This window comes from Gavia stellata, chromosome 31 (assembly GCF_030936135.1).
Source record: "Gavia stellata isolate bGavSte3 chromosome 31, bGavSte3.hap2, whole genome shotgun sequence".
Taxonomy (NCBI): domain Eukaryota; kingdom Metazoa; phylum Chordata; class Aves; order Gaviiformes; family Gaviidae; genus Gavia; species Gavia stellata.
In genome coordinates, this window is record NC_082624.1 from 3905817 (window position 1) to 3922806 (window position 16990).

A 16990-nucleotide genomic window follows, 5' to 3' on the forward strand; every position below is an offset into this window, starting at 1 on the left:
GGCTGCGTTGCAAATCCATGCAGTGCTTAGTGAGAAAAGGGCTCTGCTCACCCCAGAAAGGCCCCTTGAGCTGCCCCCCAGCCTTCGCGCTGCAGTGGGGTTTGTTGGGAACGCAGGTCTGGGGCGAGTGTTAAAAGCAGAAGCTTTCGGTGACCTGCCATGAGGCTTCACAGCCAAGGTCCTGTCCCGGGCAGCCCCAGGGTGCCTCCCAAGCATGCAAACCTGGGCAGGGAGCTCCTGCAGAGCCAGGCACATGCAGGATTTAGTGCCGGGACGCAGGGGCTCAGGTCCTGGCCTGGAGAAGACAAACAGGACTCAGAAGCTGCAGCGAGTGCCTGGATTTGAAAGGGCAAGAAACTTCATTGTCCTACCTGCTCGCTGGTGCTGCGAAGTGTGAAAACACCGAGTGTAAGCTCCCTGGAGCCGCAACCTTGCTCCTGCATCCGTGGCCGAGGATAAGCACGTGAAACGAATGACTCCAAGATGCTCTACCGAGGGCGGCTGGGAAGAGGAGTGATGTGGAGCAGGAGGGGACGCTGCTGGGAGCATCTCTGCCAGGAGCATCCCTCTGTGCTTGCTCCAGCAACAGCCTCTTTGCCAGGGATGGGCTCAAAGGAGCTTTCCCCTTGTTGGCTGGGGAAGGCGAGCAGAGGTTTGGGTCCCTCCTGCTCTCCTGCCCTGCCTGGCAGTCCCTCAAAGCCCTGGGGCCATGCTGCCTTCTCCTGCTGTGTTTGTGCGCCTACAAGGACACAGGTGGGACATACAAAGTTAGTCCGACGGTAAAGCCACCTCTCGTTGTACAAGGATTTTTTGATGGCTGGATCCTGCAACGCTTCTCCGCTGTCCCTGTCCATCGCGGGAGCGCTGGTGGGGCGGTGCGGGTGTCACCCCAAGCAGGGCACAAGGCTGCCCCGTGTCCAGCTGCCTCCTCTCAAACACACGGACCACGCTGGGCTTTTAAAATACCATTTATTACAATGGAGCCTTCCAGGCTAAAATCCCAAGCCGGGGGCCTGGGGTTGGTTTCTGGGGTGGCAGGTTGGGGGTGGGGGGGGTTGGGTGGTGTTTTTTGTTTGGTTTTTTTTTTTGCTTTAAGTTTTCTTCTTAAAAAAAGATGAAAAGTTAGAGGCAGGAAGGAGAGGGCTCCTGTCCCCTCCCGCTCCCCGAATTAGGACAGACCCAACTTGTGAGCAGAAGGAGGGATACTGCAATGCTTGGAGGCATTTGGGGACCGGGGTCCCCTGAACCCTGCCTGACCCTGCTGCAAGTCAAAGGGGGAGGCAGGACCCCCGCAGCGGCTCCGGCTGCCCGGGGTGGCGAGACGCCGTTGGACAAACAAACCATATCCCGCAGCTTCTGGTTCCAAATTAAAGTGGAAGCGGGATGGGTTTCTTCTTCTTCCTCATGCTGCTGATGTTCAAAAAAAAAAAAACAACCCCAAAACCCAAAATAAAACCACAACACAGCCCTCGTGCTCCTGTAAACAAGAGTTTCTCCTGCTGCTCAGTCTCTGCCAGTCCTGCAGCGCGCTGGCAGCCGCGGCGTGGGGAGAGCAGGGCTCCAGGAGCGCCCGGGGGCTGGCACCCCGCCCCGAGCCTCTCCGCAGGGACGGGCCCCTGCTCCCACCGTCTCCTCTGGGGCTTCAGCCGGTGGCGTCTGCTCTACACCTGACGCTGGGGCAGGTCATCCCACCCTTCCTCCTCCTCCTCCTCCTCCTCCCCTTCTCCTCCCAGGGATGCTGGAGCCAGGGCAAGGACGGGCTTTCAAACCACAGCCGAGGAGGAAGAGGAGGAGGAAGAGGAGGCTGTGGCTGCCGACGATGAAGGAGAGGAGGAAGGGGAGGAGGAGGCATTCCAGAAGAGCCATCGCCTCTTGGGCTGCCGTTTGAGGTGGAGGTAGTCTTCCTTCTCCCGCTCCTTCTTCGCCCGCTGGTAGTGATCCTCCTCCTTCAGGTACCACACCGGCGGCCAGCGATGCTTCTCGAAGTACTCCTGGTTCTCTGCAGGGAGAGGGGGGGGGTGAGGACAGCACTGGGACCCCCAGGACCCCCGTTATCCCACCCTGGCCCCCGCTCACCTCCCGACATGGCCTTCATGTCCCGGGGGAACTTGCGGCAGACGTTGTTGTAGTTGGTGCAGATGTGATGGAGGCACCAGTCAGCGAGCTGGTAGGCGCAGTGGAACTGGAAGAGATGGAGCCCGCGTCAGAGCCACCACGGCACGGACCACCGGGGAAGCAGGAGGGATTCACCCTATTCCTCCACGGACATCCAGGACCAGACCTGGTTGTCCTCTCCGCCAGGATAGCATCACCCCCCAGAGCTGCTGGACCCCTCTGCAGAGCATCACCCAGCACCTCGTGCATCCCCAGCCCTGCCAGCACAGGGTCCTGTCCCACCATGTCCTACCTGAGCCAGCTCCAGGAACACCAGCACATCCCCATCGATGTCCACCATCATCTGTGCCGCCTCCATCAGACCGGTGACGGTGTACTGCTCTGTGGGGGACACATGGGGTTACTGAGCAGCTGGGAGAGGGTGACAGTGGATACACCGAGCTGCCACCAAGCTTGGGGACAGGGACGGGGGACACACACCAGTGAGAGCCACCAGATGCGGCAGGCAGAGGCGGTTGGCGAGGATGATGAGCTTCATGTCGTCAAGGTCGGGGCTGGAGCTGAACTGCCCGGTGTAGAGGTACTCCAGCACCGCCCGCATGCAGCTCTTGCTGGTGTAAGGAAGTGCCACCTGCGAGACACGCACCGCCTGTCACCCCAGGACTGTCCCCAGCTGTCCCACCCTCCCAGGACAAATCCCGGGGCCCCTCCTCACCTCGTTGGTGGAGCTCTCCACGAAGGGGCCACCGAACATCGCGGCCATCCAGTCGCAGCTGGAGATGAGCAGGGGCTTGTGGGCACTGATAGCACCGTCATCCAGCACGAAGGTGACATCTGGGGACAAGCAGAGGCATGCTACTGGCACCGTCCCCATCTCCTGGGGCTCAGCCACCCCCTGCCACAAAATGTCTCGCACCGGGGACAGCAGAGGGAAGGGGATAGAGCCTGGCACATCCTGTAATTTGTCCTAAAGATCTCTATTCTTTTTTTCCCCAGCATCCCCCTCCGGCTCAGAGCAGCTCAGGGCAGGGCCTCGACGGGGCTCCGGCTCTTCCCAGGGATTTTCCCAAGTCATACCATGATACGTTTGCAAGCAAAGGGGAAAACCCAGGAAGCAAATGTCTCTCCCAAGCTTGAGTCCTTGGGAGAGCTGGGAAGGACTCTGGGGATCTCCCGCTCCCCTGCTCTGCTCTCCAGCCCAGACCAAGGCTTCTCCCCGAGGTGCGCCAGGGGCCAGCACGCATCTGTCCCCTGACAGCGGCAGCTTGACCACATCAAGGTCCATCCTCGTGAAACACGTTCAGCCGCAGGGAGGCTGGGACGCTGACAGCCCTGCCCCGGATGTCACCCTGCAGCATCGTGGCACAAGCCGGTGGCACGTGGTGCTCGGTGGAAAGCCAGGGAAGTCCTACCAAGGGCACATTGCTCCTCGTAAATCAGATGACCCTGTGAAAATCTGGGCCCGGGAGGGAAGGAAGTTGCCTTTGCTGCTCTCCCGTAAATAAACAGAGCTGTCAGGCGGGCTGGGGAGCCGGAAACCCTGGGGAAGGGCCATACACTCACACTTTCTGGGAAAAAAAAAAGCTATAAAAATCCCAGAAATGCAAAGTGTGACCAAAAACCCCAGGGCAGGCGAGCGAACGCCTGCTGATCTGCAGCACAGCCGCCCCAGTCACACACAGGACAAAGCCAGGAGCTCCGAGTCCCCCACCCACCCGGCAGAGCCCCCCCGCAAGGGAGAGAGGGTGCTGCGGATGGTCCTCCCCCTCGGCCTGGAGTCGTACCCGAGAAAGTCCCCTTGGCCAGGCATTCCTTCACCCGGTTGGTCCTCCGGACGTGGAAGGCTTTGGTGATCTCCTGGTTCATGAACGCCTCGTTGTTGAGGATGTTGGCCACCATCATCCGGAGGTCGAACACCTCCAGCAGCTCAGCGATGTGAGCAATGTGCATGAGGTCCCGCTCGTTCTCATCCAGCTCCCCTGTGTACAGGTACTTCAGCACGGCCCGGAAAGGACCCGGCTGGATGGAAGCATCCATCTTCACCACCACCATGAGCTTGGACTTGTAGGTCAGCGGGTCTTCTGCCATCTCCTCCTGGATGCTGGTGAAAGCCCGGCTCCAAGAGGAGAGGTCCCTTCCCCGCCGCAGCCCACGCTCCCCATTCTCGTAGCGGTTGCCCCGCAGGATCCCATCACTGGTGGAGGCTCTAAGGCACGGTTTTCGCTGGCCGGATCCGGCCTCCTCGGTGCTCTCGCAAATATCAAAGCTAGCAGCTCGGAGGAGGAAATCCCGCCCGTGGTGCCTCTCCTCTTGGTGCAGCATCCGCTCGGCGGCCGCGGTGACGGCCACCCCAAAGCCGTGCCCCCCGGCGCTCTGCTGGTCCTCCTCACTCAGGTCCATGAGGAACAGGTCGTAAAATTTGGAGGAGGAAGTGGAGAGGTAGATCTTGTGTGCGTAGATTTTGATCTTCTCTTGCAGCACCAGGATGACGTCCGCACACAGGGGGTCCTCCAAGAGGTGGGCTGGGCGCTCCTCGTTGTTGGAAGGGGGGTCCGGGACGATGATGATGGGTGGAGGGGGCTTGGGGGGCAGGAAGGGTGCTTGGAGCAGGGGTCGCTGCACGTTGCGGAGGTGGGACTTCCAGAACTGCAGGTGACGGCGGGAGATGAGGGCGGCACGGATGGCATTGTCAAAGACGTCCTTGATGCCAAACTGGGCCACCACGCTCGTCTCGTAATAGGGGATCCCCAGCTCCTTGGCTACCTCCCTCCCCTTCTCTGGGGGAAGGATCTCGTTAGGTTTGATTGGCCTGAAAAAGAGGGGAGATAATGAAGATACCTCTTCAGATGCATGGTAAAGAGAAAGCATTGGGCAAGCATGGACATCTCCAGGGCACAAAAGTCCCACCTGGCCAAGGGGCGCCGTGCCCGATTGACGGCCTCCAGGTCGGCGTATCGCAGGTCGAGCTGGCAGCCCACCAGGATGACAGGCGCGCGGGGACAGAAGTGCTTGATCTCTGGGTACCACATGGTCTTCACATGGTGCAGGGAGTTGGGGTTAGCGATGGAGAAGCACAAAACTACAACGTCGGACCTGCGAGGAGAGGAGGGTCAAGGTCCAGCTTAACGATGGAGCCAACCCCACCGTGCTTCGGCATTGCCCTCCCTCCCTGCCCAGGGCAGCATGAGGCTCTGCCTCTCCCCTACCTGCCATAGGCAAAGCGCCTGTCTTTGTGGTGGTCACCAAAGGTGTCCCAGAGCCGCAAGGACACGCTAACATCGTCTACCACATCCCGGGAGCGCTCCAGCACCTGCAGGAACAGAAACACCATCCAGCTTCTGAATCCTTGAGCCCTGCAAGAGCAGGGCTGTCCTCACCGCATGCAGGGCACGGAGGAGTAATTCGCAATTCCCCCGCAGGGAGGATGCATCTCCATCTCCTTGGGGTCCCCACGGGGCATCCGTGAGCCCAGCCCCCCTCGGCATCCCTGCCCTGCTCCCCGGCAGCTCTCACCTCCTGGCAGACGCGGTACTGGTCGATGGCCCACACCGTGGGCACGTGGGTGGCGAGGAGCTGGTACTGGGTCAGCGTGGCGTTGCAGGCACGGGCACAGATGAGCCGGGTCTTGCCCACCGCGTTGTCCCCGACCACAACACACTTGATAGTTTCTACGTTTGGCCTCTCATAATCCATGTCAGAATCCATTAATTGGGACCTGCAGGGGCAAGGGGGGGGGTCAGCAAATACAGCTGGGATGAGCTGGGGGGGGCTGTCTCCAGACAGGACGGGATGCCGAGGGGGGCGAAGCAACAAGATGATGCTGATACTCACGCTCGGAGCCGCCAGCCGGGAGCCCCAGTGCAGGCAGGGAGGGAAGGCAGCTGCCCACCCCTCCCCGGCTCACGCTCCCCGCCAGTCCCCTTTAAAATTTCATGTTCTCGTAGCAGCGTGCGTTGCTCTGCCGCGCGTCAGACACATGCCCTGCGTTAGATTCGGCCCTCCTCCCTCCCCGTCTCTCCGGCCCTGGCTCATGCTTGTTCATGTGAGATGAGGCTTTTTTTTTTTGCTTTTTTTTTTTTTCCCCTCCTCCTTTCCCCTTTCTCCCTCTCCAGCGTTTGCAAGCGAAGCTTCCAGATCCGCCCGACCGAGCGCACACCCGGGCACTGCCAGCCTCTCCAGCTGCCTGTCTCAGGGGAGCACCAGGTCTGTCCCTCGACACTGACCTGCCCCCCTTTTCCCACCCCGTTCCCGGAGCGGATATTTGCTCCCAGCTAAGAGTAGCAAAGGAGAAGAAATGCGTTATATTTCCAGGAGGCTCAGCAGCCATCGGGTTTGGGAAGGCTCCCAGGACCAGGCGTGACCTGAACGCTCCCGGGAGGGAGGTTGGTGCTATGGGTGCTGCGAAGCCGATGCGATCCGTGCCCTGTGAGCAGGTGTACCAGCCTTTGCCTGTTTGGAGCCCCGGAGGCTAAATCAGCCCGAATTAACTCATCACAGCACTAAGCCAGGGATTTACGTGATGTCCAGGGGGAAAAGCAGGGAGAAGATTGAGGGAAGGGGAGAAGGGGAAAAAAAAAAAAAAAACAAAACCCCAAATCCCAATTGCTCTGAACTTCCCAAAGCCGCAGATCTCTTTCCCCTTGTCACCCCCTCCTGGCACCAGCCTCCTGAGCTGCTATAATAAACCACCAGCGCAAAGGCTCCGTGAGCTAAAATACCCGGTAACGATGGCAACCGAGCCCTGCACGCGGGGACCACGGACGCAGCTCCCTAAACTAGCAGCCTGGCAAGGACTTTCCAATGTTAGCACCTCCCTCCCGTGCGCAAGCTCTCTGAGCACACCTGGCTCACACCAGGAGGAGACGGCATGTGAGGGGGCTCAGCACCCTGCAGGATTGGGCCACAAGCCTTGCGGGCAAGCGTAGGCAAAGGTGGGTGGCACAAATCCAGGTTGCTTTAGGTGCCAGCACTTAGACATCAGCGGGTCCCAAGGCAAAACTTCTCCGAGTAGTTGTTACTGCATGCCATGTCCCCTCCATCCTTCGGGATGCGGGGAATGCTGTCTGCTGCAGGCATTGCAAACCAGGAATAGCAACCTCCATGGGCTCTGCACAGCAAAAAGGAGTCAGGGCAGGATGTCTCCTTCCCCGTTAGCCCCTGGAAATTCGTTTCCATCTCACGCATCCCTCTCCACTGCCGTCCCCGGTCCCCTGCTCCTCCCGGGGATCGGCTTTGCTCTGTAGGGCCAGGAGATCTCCAGGGGGGTTGTTAGTGCCTGGGCGGCTTCGCTGTCGTTATTTTTAGGGCCAGCCGTGCTCCCAAGTCAGCCAAGCTCATTCAGTCGGTGGGGGGGAAGGCACATGGAGATGACAACTGCGGTTGGCAGTTTGGATGCTTGCCCCGCGTGGGGAGCACGGCCCGCACCCAGCCGAGCACCCGGGACTTGGGAGCCTGCTCAGAAAATCCGTGCCCCGAGGGAATTAAGGGATAGGTGCTAACGGGATCAGTGCCTGTGATGAGGAAAGGAAGAGGAGGACAGCAGCGGGCACAAAATGCAGGCTCCGAATAAAGCAGAAGCACATCGGGGAACTCCGGCAGCCCCGCTGGGGGTGGCTCACAGCCCCCCACCCATGAGACACCATCCCGGGAGGGGGCTGAGCCTCTTTGCAGGGACAATTTCAGCAGCACCAAGCTGCCACCTCCGCAGCCCCCCTCCCCGCCTTCCCCACCACCGCCTCTCCCCCGGGGACGGCTCCGAAACCCACCGGACAGCAAGAAATAGCCCGACATGCACAGACATCGGAGTTCCCCCCCCAGCAAAAGCCCTTCCCTGGGGAGCAGGGCTCCTCGGGCCAGCAGCCCCCCAGCCCCGCTCTCCCTGCCCGCTGCAGCCCCCCACCCAAACCACGGGCACCCAATTCACACCCCCCCCCCCCAAGGAGAACCCCCAAATTGCTCCTTCTGGGCTGCCCAGCCTGCGGTTGCCAAGGCAACTGCACCATCACCCCGGGAGCCGTCGCCTAGCAACTCCCAGGCTAAAAATCCTCCATCCCGCACCTCCCGAGGGGAGGAGAACCCCCAAACCGGGGGGAAACCGCCCCAAAACGGCGGCAATGCCCCCAAATAACGCGGCACCTCCCGTGACCCTCCCGGCGGCCGGGGGCTGGGGGCGAGCAGGGCCCGGGCGGCCCCGCGGAGGCAGCCGGGGCTGTGCAGGCCGCGGCGGGGAGGCGGTGCGGGAGCGGGGCCCCGAGCGGGGCTGCAGCACGGCCGGGCCCGGCCACGGCACCGGCACCGGGGGACGCGGCGGGCCGGGGGCACCGGCAGCGGGTGCGGGGCATTGCAGTGGGGTCGGGGGGGCTCGGAGCACCCAGATCGGGGGTGCGGGGCATTGCAAGGGGGGCAGGGGGGCTGGGAGCACCCAGATCGGGGGTGCGGGGCATTGCAAGGGGGGCAGAAGGGCTCGGAGCACCCAGATCGGGGGTGCGGGGCATTGCAAGGGGGGCAGAAGGGCTCGGAGCACCCAGATCGGGGGTGCGGGGCTTTGCAAGGGGGCTGAGGGTGCTTGGAGCACCCAGATCGGGGGTGCGGGGCTTTGCAAGGGGGGCAGGGGGGCTCAGAGCACCCAGATCGGGGGTGCGGGGCTTTGCAAGGGGGGCAGGGGGGCTCAGAGCACCCAGATCGGGGGTGCGGGGCATTGCAAGGGGGGCAGGGGGGCTCAGAGCACCCAGATCGGGGGTGTGGGGCATTGCAAGGGGGTCGGGGGGGCTCGGAGCACCCAGATCGGGGGTGCGGGGCTTTGCAAGGGGGTCAGGGGGGCTGGGAGCACCCAGGCCGGGGGTGCGGGGCACTGCGAGGCGGCGGCGGGTGCACCGCGAAGGGGCCGGGCCCTCGCCGGCAGCCGGGCCGGGCCGCGGGGCAGGATGCGCGGAGGCGGAGCGGGGCGCGGGGGTGGGCTCCCGGTACTTACACCAACACAGACGAAGCGGCGGCTCCCAGGGGCCGGGGCCCGGCTCGCCCCTCCGGACATGGCCACGGCGCAGGTTGCGCGGCTGGGCTCTGCGCGGTTCGGCGCCGCGCTGCGCGGCTCAGGGCCTGGGGCGCGGGGGCCCATATCGGCACCTCGGCCGCCCCGCTCTCCGCATCCGCGGCCCGCTGCGCTGCGTTGCGCGGAGCCCTGCGCGCTGCCCGTCGCTGCGCGGAGCCCTGCGCGGAGCCCTGCGCGGAGCGGCGCGCTGCAGTCGCGGCCGCCCCGCCTTTCATTCACAAAAAACAAGCGGCCCCGCCGAGGCCCCGCCCCCGCCCCCCCCGCCGCCGCCGCCCATTGGCTGAGAGAGACGGGAGGGGGGGGTACCCGGGGGGGGGGCTGCAGGCGGGCAGCGGGGCCGGGGCGCTTCGGAGGGGGACCCCATCCTGCCGTGCATGGGACCCCCCCATCCTGCTGCTAGCCCTCCCTCGCAGGGGTCTCCATCCTGCCCCCCAGTCCTGCCCCGCATGGGGGACCCCCATCCTGCCCCCCAGTCCTGCCCCGCATGGGGGACCCCCATCCTGCCCCCCGGTCCTGCCCTGGATGGGTCTCCATCCTGCCCCTAACCCTGCCCTGCATGGGACCCCCACCCTGCCCCTAACCCCCTCACCCTGCCCTCCATCATCTGCTGCATCCAGCCCTCATCCTCCCCCTGCATCTCACCTCCATCCTCCCTCTGCATCCCACCTTCCCCGCTCTCCCCCCCGCTCTGGGAAGGGGTGCACCCTCTGCCTGCCCCCTCCTCTGAGCACCGTTCCCCCTCCCCTTGTTGCAGGGGGGGCTGCACAGGGCTGCCAGCCCCCAGGGTCCCAGCCGGGCCACGTGCGGTGCTGGTGCCAGGCCAACAGCCCTGCTGAGGATGGGGCTGTGCCGGAGGAGACCCCTCGCGTGACCGCTCACAAGCCCCAGCCCCCCCCAGAGCACCCCCAGCCCCTTGCAGGGCTGGTTCTCCCGGGGGGGGGCAGAGCTGACCCATCATTCATCCCTGCTCTCTGAGCACAGGCCACACGCTGCGGTACTGCCTTTGAACCCCAGCCCGCAGTGCTCCTCGCAGCCCCCTCCTCACCCCATGGCCCCCCAGCGCTGCCCCCCAACCCTGCCAGCCCCGGGCATAAAAAAATTCAGAGTCATCTTTGCAGCGTGGCTGCCAGGAAGGCGTCCGGCACGCTGGCCCCGCTGCTCTGACCCCGTATATCCGCATCATGTGATGCCTCGCCATCCTCTCCCAAGGCTTTCGGCTGCCTTTCCCCCCCGCATCGCCTCCGCGGAGCCACGCTAAGCTCGGCCCCCCGCTCCCTTTCTGCTCGGATCAGGCCAGCCGGTAGCCCGCAGCGTGGCCGGCACTGATGCAACGCCGCGTCAGCCGGCGTCAAAACCTCAGCGCTCACCTCACCTCGCACCTTTGCATCACAGCCCTGGCAGCCGCCTGGCACGGCCCCCCCATCCCGGCCCCCCGGCATCGCCCCCCGCCTCACCTAACTCGCAGGACGGGGATCTCTCTCTCCATAGCAGAAGGAGACGGGGTCGCTTATTTGGGGAGGGGGGAGCCCTTTGGCTTTTGAGCCGGGCATAGGCAGCTCTCGGCGCTGCCTCCGTGCCCACACCGGGACCGCGAGCCAGCGGCGAAGCTCTCGGCTTCACGGCGAAGCTATTTATTCCCCTGCAACGGGAGCTGCAAGCAGCCGAGCTGCAGCTTTGAGCTTTCTTCTTCTTGGAGTGGGTCACGGGGAAGGAACACGTAAAGCTTGTTTGCCAGCCGCATGATTTGGCTTATTTGCTCTCTTGTAGCAGGTGCTTAATTGTGGCATAAAGAGTTCCTGGCAGCTTTCTGGGCAGCCGAATTCCCGCCTGCCCCCCTCCCTGCTAGGCAAAACAAAAGCACAATTGTCACTTGCGGTCGAAACACCCGGGCTGCGGTGCTCGCACGGGCCCCTTTCCCGGCAGGAGGCTTTGCCGGGAGGAGAGAGCTGGTGGTGGGAGGCACTGGATAGGGGAAGGGGCTCGGGAGCATCTACGGAGCATGTGGCTGCTGCTCACAGCCCCTCTCCTGCATAGGAGGAGAAACACAAGTCTCAGCCAACTCGCTGCATCCCACCGCTCCCCAGCGAGCCCACGCCGTGGCACAGCTGCAAGGCGATAGCTCCCCTCCCTCAGCACCGCTGCCTCTGGCAGGGATGTAATTAAAAGGCCGTTCACTCCCTGCTCCCATGTCTCTCTCCGATTTAAGCCCCTTGAACTCATTCCAGAAAGCTTCCATCTGCATGGCTCCGTAATCACCCTCGCTCCCAGGCAAAGAGCTCCAAACCCGACGGCTGAGCACTGGGGAGCTCACACCGCTGGCAGCAAGCACCCGTTTTCACCCCGTGGCATCCTCCTCCCTCCGTCTCCCCCTCCCCAGCAAGGAATGAAGAAGCTCTCCAGATACAGAGACACGAGTGGGCAATGCTCCGGCCGTGCCCTCCCCTGGAAACTTTATGACTCTCCAGGGGTTAATGCCTGGAGCGTTTCCATCCCTCCCAGGTGCTCCCCGCACCCCTGCCCAGCCTTGCTGGGGGCTGGCACGCTGGGTTGCACTGCTGCTCTCCCGTCTTGCAGGGGGACGGATGCAGGGATGCAAACCCATTTTGCTTTCGCTCCTTGGAGCAGCCAGCAAATGCTCTGCAACTGCTGCAGCCCTCCCAGCTCTGCCCCCACCGGTGCCCCCCACCCTGATCCCCAAATAAAGCTGAACTCAGCATTATTTACCTTGCAGAGGGCTGAAGGGCTGCAGCAGGCCAAAGGAATGCATCCCTCACTGGCAGCACCCCGGCAAAAGCGGATTTGCAGTGGGGAGACACCCCGACACGCTCCGGCAGCCCCGGCCCGCACGTTCCCACAACCCCCGCTGCCGGGGACCTGCCTTTGCCTTGCTCTGCCCTAAGCCCTGCCGCGAGTTTTCCGCCTTATCCATGGGGGAACAGAGACGTTGCGGTGGCGTGTGTTGGAGGGGAGCAAAGAGCAAAGTCCCCTGGAGAAAGTGGCCGGAGGAAAAGTGCCTGAACCGGGAAGCTGGAGGAGGCAGCAGGCAGGTACTTACAGGCTGTGCGCCATCGCAGTCATCTTCCGGCGGGGCTGCCTTTCCCTTGCGTTTCCATCTCTTTCTCTTGGCAGACTCTGAAAGGAGAGGGCAGAAGGGGTCTGTAAAAACACCCCAAACATGGGCTCTCCCCCCTCTCCTGCACGGCGTCACCCCGCTACCCTGGAGACCGAAAGCCTTTGGGAAGGCAAGTCCCGCACGGCCACCTGGGCTGGCCAAGAAGTGTCCTTGCATGGGGAGAGGGCTGTCCCTCATCTACCGAGCGGCTCTGCCCGCTGCCCCTACGTCTCGCTGCCAGGTCTGCTCTCCCCATGCCACCACCTTCACCATACAAAGCACCGAGGGGGAGATAACTAGATCTATGCAACCGGCGTGCGCAGACCCGTCCCTTTCCTGAAGCCCTGCGCTGGCTTTCACAGTGACAGCCTCCCCTCGGCCCCAGGGGCTGGCCAGGGTGGTCAAGGGGGCCCCCAGTACCACTCCCCTGCTCCAAGCACCTTACCCTTGGGCTAAGAGCCTTCCCTGTGGGCACGTGTGCCCCGAGCAGTACCTGGCTCCCGGGGTGGCCAGCGGACCACCGAGCCCGCCGGCGTGTTTGATTTGGGCAACGCTCCCCTCCTGCGAGCTCCGGAGCGAGGCAGGGCAGCAGGGCTCTCCCCTCCTTCCCCTGTCACTGGATCAACGGTGCCTGCACACGTCAGGCTGGAGCAGAGTCCAGCCTGGGCTTCGCTCCTGGCAAAGCCAGCAGATGCCTGGCTCCTGCTGGGGAGTGGGTTTTGGAGACCCACGACAGTGCTGGGTCCTTCCCTGGATCCACTCAGGAAGAGCGATTAGAGTCACCCCTCCATTTTCCTGCTCTGAAAACCCCAAATCCTCCAGCTTTTCTTCCTGGGTGATGCTACAAGGGGTCTCCTTGCTCAGGGCAGCTGCCCCAGGCATCCACGTGGGCTCCCCAGCCCCATCGGCAGGACCAGGGGAGCTCAGCCTTCCCTCGCCGGGCAGCCAGGGAGGGAGGCAGCAGCTCAGGCAAATGGTTTTTACGGGCTTCGTATCCATTTGGACCCAGCAGGCAGGAGAAGTCTCCAACCAGCACTTTGCAAAAATGGCAAAACCCAACCCGATCGCCACGTGGGGGAACAGCGGGAGCAAAGGGACCCTGTGCCGCTGGAGACGGCACGATGGCATCTGCCACCGCGCTGGTGGGGAGCAGGCTGGGAAGGAGAGTCCAGGAAACAGCCGATACCAGAGGGAAAGGTCTAAAACAAGTAAAAAGACCATTTCTGCACCTTCCATCCCCTGTCCTGCCAGAGCAACAGGGTCTGTCTCCGAGCCAGGAGATTGGGGTGCTCTGGAAATTCACTGCATACGCATATTATGACCCAGCTACACGCCTGGATCCCCTCTCCCAGCCCTGAAATACAGACACCTGATATGCCACGGGTGATAACTCATCCTGCCATCGATACTGCTGCAGAATTTCAGGGATTCATCACTCAGTTTATAAATATTTAAACCCAGAAGGAGCCACGTACTCCTGTAAAATGCAACATATTATACAAGCAAAGCATCCCTCCCTTTACCCCAGCGCAGAGCTAATGAACATCTGGAGTTCTCCAGACAAATCTTTTGCAGCTAGAAACTGGGTCAGGGCAAAATTCAAGGTCTTGGGCCACGCGTGCAGCATTTCTGCACCCTCCAGCTGGGATATATCGGATTTACTGCCCTGTTTGGTGCAGAAAGTGCTGCTGATATGAAATTGCAGCTAAGGCTGCTCCTCCAGCTGCTTCCCCCCGCCACCCCAGCCAGGTTTTGGGCATGCACGGCTGGCCCCGCGCTTGCAGGAGGGCTGCAGCTGCAGCCTGAAACATTTACAGGCTCCCCGCCGGCCGGCTGCTTCATGCAGTATTCACAGCTTCATACAGTATTAAGAGCTGCTGACGCCTCGTGAAAAAACTGTGAAAAGCTTCTATTTGGGGAAAGTTCCTCTTATAACGGTGCATCCTGTGGCTTCTCTGTTTCCCTTTTCTCCTGGTTCTCTTGCTAGCGAGAGCAGGGCAAAAATAGGCTGATAGCGTTGCCAACGAGCCTGGGCTCTTCATCAGAAGAGGAAAATAACCCCCCGAGCAAACAACCCCAAGGAATTAATTCTCACATCGCTCCCAGGGAGCCGCTATGGGTGCGGGGTGGGTGTCTGCCTGGCTTGCTGCAGCTTGGGGACCGATGCTCAGCGAGAAGGGGGAAAGTGGAACCTTGCTGGGTCTTGTCCCTGGGTCTGGCTGCAGCCAGCACCCGGCACGGAGCAAGGCGCAGGGTCTGGGGGGGCTCGGTGGGGGCCTGCGTATCTCCGCATTAAAAAGCAAATAATTAAAAAATCAAAGAGCAAGTTATCTGTTTCTAAGCAACTGTCTCCAGTAGGGATGGAGAGCAGAGGAAGAAGCAATGCTGGGTAGGGAGAAAACTTCTGGGGTCCCAGAGCCCCCGGCAGGACGCGGGGGGGTGAGGGAGGGAGCGGAGGAGCTGCCCGGGTCTGTCTCAGCAGCGACGGCTCTTTGAAAGGCAGGAAAAGAGGGGACGTGGGGGTGTCAGACCAGCAGGCCAGGACCCCCCGGGGCAGAGACTCACGGGTGGGCGAGCGGGAGCATCACCCCCTTTCCCCACCACAGAACCCGGCTGCAAGTGGTGGCCCTCGGGAGAGGGGCCGTGCCTCGTGCCCTTGCTTGTGAAACAGCACCCCAGCCCCCCAAACCGCTTCCTGCCCTAACGGCTGCCGGCCAAACGACGCGGCAGCAAGGCTGCCCATCGCCCCTGCCGGGCGGGCTGCAGGCAGCAGGAGACTGCCAGCAAGGCAGTAGGCAGGCGGGCAGGGAGGTGACGGCAGCATCGGGTGGCTGCACGGACGTCCCGACTACCTGCCAGGAGACATCAACACCCCTTATTGAAGCAGCAAATAGCAGCCATGGAGAGTCACCGGTTTTATCTGCTCCGTTCCCGTGGGACAGCAGGGTGGCATCCGTCCCACGCTGGAAGACTCTTTGCCCCCACAACTTGGTGTCTTCTCGCACGTGGCTCTGCCCGAGCACCAGCCATGAGCTACTCGTTAAACCCTGATTGCCACCAACACGCTCTGCAGAGCCCCGTCGGGGTCTGACAGCCCTATTCTCGACAGCTCGAAGGGAAGCGAAGGGGCAGCGAGGGAACAAGGAGCTCAGAGCATCACCCGCTCCGGAGGGTCTGCATCAGCCCACAGCCCACGGGGCTGCAAACGGGGTGGCACTTAAAGCTACTCCTGTGGCACGAACCGCCTCTGTTCCAGTGCAGCCCACCAACCCGTTTCCAAACCCTTAACCCTCCCAGCACGGGGCAAAAGCCCTCAGCCTCGCCATACCCCATTGCTGCTACCGGGGCCGGCCTCAGCAAAGACCTGGGGAAAAAATATGGGATAAATTTGCTCCGGGCAGCCGGTGCGGTTACCTGTGTGCACCAGCTCTGCACCGTCCAGCGGCTCTCCCCTTCGGTCCAGCAGCCGCCTTCGCTTTCCTGAGGCGTTAACTGGCCTGGACAGGTAGGACCCATTTTTATATGCTCGCCCATGTGATCCAAACAAATGCCCTAGGGATGAGTTTTTGCACTGACACAAATAAAGGGGCTGGGACTAAAACCTGTTGAACCACAATCCACGCTCAACCGACAGGAATTTTCCACTCAGAGCCGTTCAGCCCAGCTCCAGGTGCGCCGGCGGCACGGCACGCGCCAGGGCCTGCATCTCCCTGCTCCCGAAAATTCCATTTCCCTACACTTCCAAAGTATTTCAGACTCATCCCTAAATGATTCCTGTATTGCAGCTGGAGAAGATTAACCTGGATGGAGGGATGGATGGGAAGTGTGAAGGAATATGTCAGAGCCATTGATTATATCTAAATGCTGCTATTTCTCCCACGGTCTGTGGAAGAAAACACAGCAAAAGATGCCAGCCAGGGTGAGAAACGGGGGGCAATCCTTTGCCCCCCAAAAAGCCAACAATCCTTGCAGCCTTGGGGCTTGGCAATGGCGCTTCTGCACAAGTTGGAGGGTGCTTTTGGGAGCCACGAGCTGCCCAGCATGTGGGTCCCTCACCGGGACGCTCCTCACAGCTCATCGGGGATGCTGCCGGTGTGGTCCTGCTGAGGAGGAAGGCAGGTACCAGGGCAGGGTGAGTCAAAGTGACCAGAAGTGACCAGGACGGGAATGGAAAGGGGAGGGTGAGCTTCGGATGAGCAGCCGTGAGTCAATGGGAACCAAGGGCCTGGGGAAACGGCCACGGAAAGGAGAGGTGGCTCGAAGGGGTGACTCAGTGGGATCAGCTGGTGAGTCAATGGGAAAGGAGGGAGCTAATGGGCTGATGGGCAGCAGGTGTCCGTCAGGCTTAAAAAGAGGCAGGAGAAAGCCCTAAGACTGACCCAGCTCTGCTTGGGCTGCTCTTCTTGGAGGGACTGGAGCACCTCTGGAGAATGCTGTCTGCAGGTACTGATTTAGCTGATAACAGGCAGGAACGTGCTGCTCAGCACACACATGGCATTTTTTTGCTGGTGCAGGTCTTGCCTCACCTTCTAATTGAGATGCTGTTATGCCCCAGGCGCCTCTGCTGCCGTGCGTGGCTGGCACCCGGGGCTTACTCATACTTGCAGTATGTTCTCACAGGAGGCAGAGCCACTTGCTCTGGCCCAAGCTGAGCTAAGCTAGAAAGGGAAGGCAGAGGGATTTTTATGCTTTATTCTGTGGCAGGTACTAAAAAG

At 61.9% G+C, this 16990-nt stretch overlaps 1 protein-coding gene across 1 annotated transcript; it reads right to left on the reverse strand.

The window, feature by feature from the left end:
* Positions 1-1699: 1699 nt before the first annotated feature.
* On the reverse strand, positions 1700-9115 carry RHOBTB2 (Rho related BTB domain containing 2). Its single transcript, XM_059831482.1, has 10 exons — positions 9086-9115; positions 5629-5830; positions 5322-5425; positions 5023-5208; positions 3900-4924; positions 2831-2949; positions 2596-2746; positions 2408-2496; positions 2077-2182; positions 1700-1999 (listed from the first exon to the last, which is right to left on the reverse strand). The coding sequence occupies exons 2-10, from the start codon at positions 5818-5820 to the stop codon at positions 1764-1766; spliced, it is 2208 nt and encodes a 735-aa protein (XP_059687465.1). The 5' UTR covers positions 5821-5830; positions 9086-9115; the 3' UTR covers positions 1700-1763.
* Between the last annotated feature and the right edge of the window lie 7875 nt (positions 9116-16990).

Excerpts from the sequence above, each read along its gene's own strand:
- RHOBTB2 (XM_059831482.1), bottom strand. The coding sequence starts at position 5,820 with ATGGATTCTGACATGGATTATGAGAGGCCAAACGTAGAAACTATCAAG. Across the intron at positions 5,209-5,321 it reads AGGCGCTTTGCCTATGGCAG|GTCCGACGTTGTAGTTTTGT; the intron begins GTAGGGGAGAGG and ends CTCTCCTCGCAG. Across the intron at positions 2,000-2,076 it reads CATGAAGGCCATGTCGGGAG|AGAACCAGGAGTACTTCGAG; the intron begins GTGAGCGGGGGC and ends CTCTCCCTGCAG.